The 8,884-nt window shown below is 40.5% G+C and overlaps 1 protein-coding gene across 1 annotated transcript; it reads left to right on the top strand.

Annotated features, from left to right (window-relative positions):
- Nucleotides 1–242: 242 nt before the first annotated feature.
- Nucleotides 243–6,812, top strand: LOC306959919 (synaptic vesicle 2-related protein-like; the record flags this gene model as incomplete). Its single annotated transcript, XM_079552174.1, has 15 exons — nt 243–354; nt 2,154–2,239; nt 2,319–2,417; nt 2,500–2,571; nt 2,646–2,770; nt 3,067–3,130; nt 3,205–3,330; nt 3,417–3,545; nt 3,615–3,691; nt 4,369–4,445; nt 4,545–4,649; nt 5,505–5,616; nt 5,694–5,775; nt 5,847–5,936; nt 6,636–6,812. 15 exons carry the CDS (start codon nt 243–245, stop codon nt 6,810–6,812), a joined length of 1,533 nt encoding a protein of 510 aa, XP_079408300.1.
- Between the last annotated feature and the right edge of the window lie 2,072 nt (nt 6,813–8,884).

Genomic DNA, 8,884 nt, shown 5'->3' with positions numbered 1-8,884 from the left:
CGCCACCTGCTGTTTGCCTGGGGTTACTACAGGCCCACGCTGCCTTCACACTGTGGAGATGACCTGTTGTATTTGTTGTATATAGATTATAAAGTAGTTACAACAGAGCAATGAAAGCGATATTCCAAACAGGTATCAACACGGAAACTGATCTGAATTATTGTTTGTGATAGAAAAATCAATCAAGGCAAATAAGAAATTACACCTGTATATGCGCCTATCGTATTTAGCCTATCGTGGAAATGCGGATGTGGAAGTGGAAACACAGGTTAACCATTAACTCCTCCTCATACCAGTCACTCTCATCCTCTCAGACACATGCCCCAGGTGTTGTGGTGGTGACTGCACGAGCAGGTTTGGCGAAACTCAACACCGACAGGCTTTGTTTCTTTACTCTTGACACAGGCGTGTTGGACTGAACAACAATGGAGGTTTTTTACCAGAAACGTACTTTTACATTGAGTGCGAGGTTCGTGAGCGCTATGATTAGACAACTTCACTACCATGCACTGCTAACCTACATTTATACGGATCTACCATTGACCTGTCCCATCTTCCTCTTTGTTTAGGACCGAGGAACGCATACTGGGCCGGCCAGATGAGGATTTGTGCAATGACAGTGAGATTTATACCAGAACCGTAAGACCCTCGAACCCTGCGACCATCTGTGGTGCCAATGAAGGTTTTTGTAAATTTTATTATTTTATTTATTTTATTTTATTTCTATTTATTTATTTAGCTTGTTAAGACTTGGCCAAATTGTTTACTGTTTATGTATCAGGATCCCCTATCTCTGTTCTTGAGCCAGCTAGTCTTTTTTCAATGGGTTAGGATGTAAAATGTCCATCCTCCATCCAAAATAGGGGTCACAAAACAGGAGGCTCATCTATGAACGGACTGACAGACATCACAAAACAGAAGAACAAGGACCATGTGCATCGTGTTTTTAGAGTTTGCTCATGCAGGAGTGGGACTATCGCAGTCCATGGCAGTCGAAAGCACGTCTCTATATCCATCCATCCATCCATTTTCTTCTGCTTTATCCGGCCGGGTCGCGGAGGCAGCAGTCTGAGCACAGATGCCCAGACTTCCCGAGCCACGCACACCTCCTCCAGCTGTTCTGGGGGGACCCCGAGGTGACACCAGGCCTGCTCGGAGACATCCAGCGCTTCCTGGGTCTTCCACGAGGCCTCCTCCCTATAGGACATGTTTGTCCCGAGGGAGGTGATCTGAAACAGATGCCCGAGCCACCTCAGCTGGCTCCTTTCGATGTGAAGGAGCAGCGATTCTACTCCGAGCTCCTCCCGGGTAATTGAACTCCTCACCCGATCTCGAAGGAGGAGTTAATGCTGAACGTTTATTTGCTAAATTACTGTAAAGAGAGCACATATTAGCATGATTTCTTATTTGGCTTGACTGACTGATATTTCTTCATAACATCGTGCAAGCACAAAGCTAACAATAATTCAATTCAGTTTCCGTGTTGATGCCTGTTTAGAATAAAGTTTTCATTGTTCTGTTGTAACTACTTAACAACAGAACCCTGCAAAGGAAACTCATTTCGGCCGCTTGTATCCACGACCTTGTCCTTTCGGTCATTACCCAGATCTCATGACCATAGGTGAGGGTGGGAACGTAGATTGATCGGTAAATCGAGAGCTTTGCCTCCCGACTCAGCTCCCTCTTCACCACGACAGACCGATACAGCGACCGCATCACTGCTGACGCCGCACCGATCCGTCTGTCGATCTCACGCTCCATCCGTCCCCCACTCGTGAACAAGACCCCGAGATACTTGAACTCCTCCACCGACCTGAAGAGGGGAAACCACCTTTTTCCAGTGAAGAACCATGGCTTCGAATTTGGAGGTGCTGATCCTCATCCTGGCTGCTTCACACTCGGCTGCAAACCGCCCCAGAGCGCGCTCAAGGCCCTGATTTGTTTAAGCCAACAGAAGAGCAGCGTCTGCAAACAAAGGGCAGCCCTGGCGGAGACCAACACGCACCGGGAACAGGCCTGACTGACTGCCGGCAATGTGACAACACAATTTTGTTGTACAATGACAAATAAAGCACTTACTTACTTACTTACTTACTTACTAACTTACTTACTAATGATAAGTTCTCACTGGATTGTTTGTGATGTGTTTTTAGATACTTTTACTGTTGATGATGCCCTAGTAGCTGTTGGCTTTGGAAAGTACCAATGGAAGATCAGCTTGTATGCAGGACTATCATGGGTACTTTTCCCACTTACACATGTGGTCACTCTAATCTCTCTCCATCTAAAATGTATTGTCCATTCGTCAATCTGAGCAGATTGCTGATGCCATGGAAATGATGATCCTCAGCATTTTAGGACCCCAGTTACATTGTGAGTGGGCACTACTCGGCTACGAGGTGGCCTTCATAACATCAGTAAGTCTGTCATCATCTTCAGATGTCTATGCTGTCTATATTGAAAAACTGTCAATGGATAAAGAAAGTGAACATATTTCAGGTGGTGTTTATCGGGATGGGAGTTAGTTCCCCGTTATGGGGTCATTTATCAGATAAATATGGCAGAAGAACAGTAAGTGTGTTTTTTAATGTTTATATATACAGCAGTTCTTTTGAAGCCCAATCATCTGTGTGTCTGTTTATTAGGGGCTAATTTCTTTTGTGGTGTGGACACTTTACTACGGCCTGCTGAGTTCTTTTGCTCCTCGGTATCACTGGATGATAATCCTTCGAGCACTTGTGGGTTTTGGTGTTGGCGGAGCACCACAGGCGTAAGTACAAATATTTATGTCCAGGTTCAGTCTCTGATGCTGTAAGGTAGGGCTACGTAAATGATCACAATCAAATAAAAATACAGTTTTATGGCTCAATGAGCAAATAATAATGTGTTAATGACTCTGACCTTGTTTAAAATATCCACAAACAACTGAATCTTATTAAAACATGAATTGCAAATCTAATCGCAAATATCAAATCAGAAGAATCAAGATTGTCTTTGTTTTAATTTCTTTTCCACAATTGTGCAGCCCTATTGTAAAGCTTCCATTAGCTTCTCTCTTGTCTTCAGTGTGACGCTGTTCACTGAGTTCCTCCCTGTGAAGGCAAGAGGAAAATCCGTCATGCTCATGGGGGTACTCCAGTGGTGTTGTATTAGTTAAGTTAATCTGGTATTTCTTACATCTGACAAACTGTGTGTATGAATCAGACATTTTGGGCTCTTGGTGCTGTTTGTGAAGTTGCCCTGGCTCTGTTGGTCATGCCTACACTGGGCTGGCGATGGCTTCTTGGTCTGTCAGTTCTACCAATGGTTATCTTTGTACTTCTCTGTCATGTAAGTATGATTAAAATGCATGAATAAAATACTGCACTTTTATTTCAGCAGCATTCTCTTAAAAACCTGTTGTTTTTATTGCCCAGTGGCTGCCGGAAAGCCCTCAGTTTGACGTATTGAGAGGAAGATGTGACAAAGCCTTGAAAACATTAAAGCAAATGGCTAAAGATAACAAGAAGTCGTTACCTAAAGGAAGACTTATCTGTAGAAATGTGGTAAGACTATAATGATGAATTACAACATAAACTGCACTGTTGCCTAGTCTGTTTGTTTTTTTATTTTAGCAAATCAATCGTGGAAGAATCAAATATCTCTTCATCCCTCAGTATCTACGAACCACACTTCTTTTGTGGTTTATTTGGTTAGTTGTAATGTTGATTTACAGACACTAGACTAGACACTAGGGGTGAGACCATATATTCATTTTGAGATATATCGTCATATTTTGCGATATTTTTTATTCAGATATAGATACTTTTGATGACGTTATGCATATTAATGAGGTGGCAGTCCCCCACAGTTTTCACATTCAATCGAGAACAATAATGATATATGATGGTTTATAAAAATTATGAATTAGATTAATTTGAGGGTGATTTATTCCTTTTTAATAGGACTGTGGTTTGTAGTTAATTTAAATGTAAATCAATAGACCCATTTTCCAAGTCAAGGATAATTTATTTACTTATTTATTTAAGAAAAGGGGGTACAACGCACATGAAAACAAATGTTAAAGATGTATACTATCTAGTATGTAAAAAATAATGGTTAAAATTCACATGTTTCTTAAAAAACAGATGCATCATAAGTTATTTTTGAGCAATATATCGATTATCACAGTATCATTAAGTTATTGTTCGCATAAGCCATGTATCGCATATTGTATCACAGGTTTCAACCCCTACTAGACACTAGACTTAAGATGCCATGATTTTGTGTAATGACTCAAAGAAAATACAAGGATATATCTTAAGTAGATAAATAGATTGTACATAGGATTGAATTTTAATTGACTAAATCACTGTTGTGCATATCCAGGTTTGCCAATGCTTTCTGCTATTATGGTATTGTCTTGCTGACAACCGAAATGTTCCAAGATGGAGATGCATGTGGAAGTGAGTGTTTTTCTCATTTGTGTCTCTTATTTTTTATTTTTTGTACACAGACAATGTACATAATTTCCATGGAACCTATATTACATATGTCTCCTTTAGCAACTCAAGTAATGAAGAGTGAATTCACATGTCGACTGGGGTGCAAAGATTTAACAACAAAGGACTATGTAGATCTCTTATGGACAACACTGGCTGAATTCCCAGGTACATTTTATGAATCCTTAATGAGAAGCGCTTAACACAAATAAATCATTTTATCATCATTCTATCATTAAATTGCAATACATATTATATAATATACAGATTATATAGAGCTATTAATTAAAAACAGAAAATAAGAAAAAAAGTAAAATGTTTGCATGATGCAGCAAAGCAAAGTCCAATTCACAGTTATGGCCAGTGTGGGAGAAGAGCGCGATGCTTTATGTGAGTGGAGGGATAACGGGGAACAGTAAGGAGTCTGTCTGCCTCAGGCTGAAATAGAACTGAGAGGCAAAAATCACATGCATTTAGAATATGCTTGGGAGATCTTATATATCTCATATATTGTTGCGGAGCCCTATAGGACAGGTTCTATTTTTACTAAATCTAAAGGTACATTATTAAACTTTGCATGCAAAAATATATATGAATGCATATTTGACTTTTTGGTGACCCAACAGCTGAATGTGTAGTTAGCAGCTTTACTTTCCATCACAGTGGCCCTGTTTGTGAGCATTGCTTTGTCTATCATAGAACTGCTATTATTTATTTAAAACACACTGCAATCACTCGTATTGTTTTTAGGGTTTCTGGTAGGTTTTCACTTCTGATTTAACTGTCTCCATGGTTACAAATATATTCCAACCAGAAAACCAACCCTGAAAACAATTGATCCTGGAGCCACTATGATGGATAACAAAGGCGACATGCTGACCGGCCATACAGCCACTGGGTCACAAAAATGTCAAATACAAGTCTATCAAAAGTTTCTTTTCCCCACATAAAAAGTTCCATAATACACCTTTAACAACAGACCCCAAACTCACTGTTTTCATACTTTTTTTCTTTTTTTTTTAGGTATTTTACTTATCCTTCTTGGCATTGATCGAATTGGTAGGAAGAACAGCATGGCGCTGGGTTTCGTGTTGTTTACACTGTGCGTGCTGCCCATGTATGGGTGCATTGGGAGGTAAGTCTGACTCTTACCTTTCCTTTCATCTGTCATGGCACCAGTGACATCAGTAAGATGTATTTTTCATTGTGTAGAGTATCCCTTACAATCCTGATTTTTGTCGCGAGAGCTGTTATCTCTGGAGGATACCAAGTAGTTTATGTTTACACTCCAGAGGTAAGTACTTTGATTTGACCTACTTTGTGGGTAAAAGACTAATTGCATTACTAAATTTTTCTTTTCTCTAGGTGTATCCTACAGAAGTAAGGGCCTTGGCCTTGGGGATCTGCAGTAGCTTTGCCAAGTTGGGAGCCCTCCTCACTCCTTTTTTTGCACAGGTATGTGATTTTACAAGGAGTATTAACATGAAATACCGATGCTCATCTTTAACTCATTGACTGCCAGCGATTAACCAATCAGAGAGCTCCCCACTGCCAGAGGTTTTTCAGGATTTTCTCAAGATCCAGAGAAAATTGAGGTCTAGGTCTATGTCAACACGAAACCCACCAAAAGAAAGATTAGACTCTCTTCTTTCATGTAAAAAAAAAGTTTGTTTGTACCTCTTTCCATTCTTTAGTAATAGTCCGTAAAAAATAGGTGAAATCACCCAAAAAGCTGAGAAAACGAAAGGGCAATGCTGCCACCTAATGACTAGTCACTAGGTGGCAGCATTAGGCAGCACAACTAAGATTTTAACACCAGATTTGCTTAAGGCTTTGCTACAGCTGTTCCCATTGAAAAACCTAATTGACGTCTATATACGTCATTGGCAGTCAACGTTCGGATTTCAATTGACGTCTTAGGACGTCATTGGCAGTCAATGAGTTAATGGTAAGCAATGATTACAACTTGATACCTCTATATTGGATCAGCAATCCTGGTTCTCTTTATGGCTACCATTCTCAAAGTGGGTTTCTTGATTTGGGGAGGCACATATTCGGGGGTGTTTGGAATCATTTCTGTTCAGTATATCATCTATGTTGCCTGTGCATTAGTTCATTTTGGTTGCACTCCTGAACAACCTTTTCTTGCTGTAGGTGTTGTTGCGGTCCTCAGTCAGCCTCACGTTGTCTGTGTACTGGCTGTGTTCTTTGCTGGCTGGTATAGCAACCTTGTTCCTGCCCATTGAGACCGTAGGCAGGAGCATGCAGGAGCGGGCAGCTGAAGAGGAGGCTGGAATAGAGAGCACACCTTCCACTGAGCACACACACTGACTGAATGTACAGAACAACATTTCACCAACTGCTCACTGTCCAGGGTTTGACAGTCCAGAGTTTGATTCCCACCTGGAGCGTGTCTGTGTAGGTTTCCTCAGGGTCCTCCGGTTTCCCCTACCACGAAAAACATGTGCAATAGGCCAGGATGAGAGAGAGTGTGTTTGAGAGTTCGTATGAGGGACGACGGATGGAAATTAACCTAAGGCTACAATCCTGTGTGGCTTGTTCATTAACATGCACTGTCAAATAAACCAATAAAACAAATACACTTAAACAGTGGAAGGACATTGGCTTTTTATCAAAGACCTTTAAGGAAGTTATTCTTGATTTGAGTGTGTTCAACAACCAATACAAGCGGAAGCCATTATCGTTATTATTATTATTTATTTATAATGCAATATTCAGTATGTTCTTTTTTTTTTTTAAATCTAGCTATAGTGGAGTAGATCTCCCCTTCCTATGGTTCTCCCCAAGGAGTTTTGTTTTTGTTTTTCCTCAGAGGGTTTAAGGACAGGGGACGCCCAGGGCACGTTTCTATCTGCTGCTAGAACATTATATTTGCATGGACATTACATTGGTTATTGTTTAGTGTTTTTTTTTTTAACTCGTGCTGTTCTTTGGGTCATACAAAACAACTTCCATGATTGGTTAAAAGTTGTGGAATCAAGGGTCACACCGAGATACTTAAATTTTGAGACAATTTCTAATACTTCACCTCTTAAACGTACAGCAGGTTGTTTTGTCTTGAGACTGTTTCGTGAACATCGTACAGTTTTTTGATAGGGACATCTTAAAAGGAAGCTTCGACCCTGTTAATACCAACACAGTTTCCTTGAGTTACTACTGAGTTGAGTTCATGATCTTGTATTTTATTATTAATTTTGCCTGGTCTTGCATTTCCCTTAGCATCACTGATAATATGCATGGGGAAACTGTGCTCTTGCCTGACAGTTTGTGAGTTTATTTCTTAAGGATGTGACTTTTTGTCTCTTTCTCGTGAGACCTAATTTTAATGATTTTATTTTAGTGGCACGTGACGTCCCTCTCCATTAATTCCCTACACTGTCAAGTAACAACTTCCCCTTTCTCTTGTTATGGCTCCCTCTTTTGGTACAATTTGACATTACATCCTTCATTTTAAACAGAAACAGATGCATTTTCCCCCCTCACTATTGCAGTGGCTCTCAACAGGTGTGGCCCCGGGTCCCAATATCACTACAGTTTATGCTGATTTGATCTTTAAAATACATGTAAAGCTGAAATCAAAACAGCTCTGCGATTCATAAGAGACTCTGTTAATATTCTCTAAGAAAAGCTCACAACCCACTTAAATGTTTTGGGTCCCAGCCACCAGTTGACAATCAGTGCTGTATTGGATAGAACAACAAACACTACCAGTCAAAAGTTTGGAGATGCGTTTTATGTATCAGCTTTTCTTTTTTTACTTTGTGTGATTCTGATTGAAGACATTAAAGTATGAATGAACACACGGGTTTATGTAGGAAACCAAAACGGGTGAAATAACTTCCATGTGTGTTCATTCATAAATGCCTTCAGTCAGGCCCGCCTTAATGCACCCATAGGCCCCAGGGCTTAAACAGAATTGTAGGCCCCCACCCCGCCTCAGCGCAAACCCTAACCCTAATGCTAACCTATAACCCTAACACTAAATCCCTCAAAAACCCTAACCCTGCTACTCCTACATGTATCCCTCTGGGCCAGGTAGGGCGGACCTACTCCAAGTGCACATATAGGAGCGCAGCGCAATCATCGCATATGGTTAGTCCTGTCGCAAAGTGAAGTGATTGACATGAAAATCAACGAATCACCTTTTATTTTTTCCCCCCTTAATTCTGATAGGCTCTTGACTATGGTAGGCCCCTGGGCTCCAGCCCCTGCTAGCCCATTGGTTAAGGTGGCTCTGCCTTCAGTGAGAATGTACAGTGTGAAATAAAAGAAAAAACTATTCCGGAAAAAAAAAAAAACGGCTTCAAACCTTTGACCGGTATTGTGTATTTACATGTATGTATTTATTTATTCATGTGATTGTTTATCTGTTTACCTGTCGC

The sequence above is a fragment of the Gobius niger genome, assembly GCF_951799975.1.
Source record: "Gobius niger genome assembly, chromosome: 2".
Classification (NCBI taxonomy): Eukaryota; Metazoa; Chordata; class Actinopteri; order Gobiiformes; family Gobiidae; genus Gobius; species Gobius niger.
This window is presented reverse-complemented; position numbering and strand designations above follow the sequence as displayed.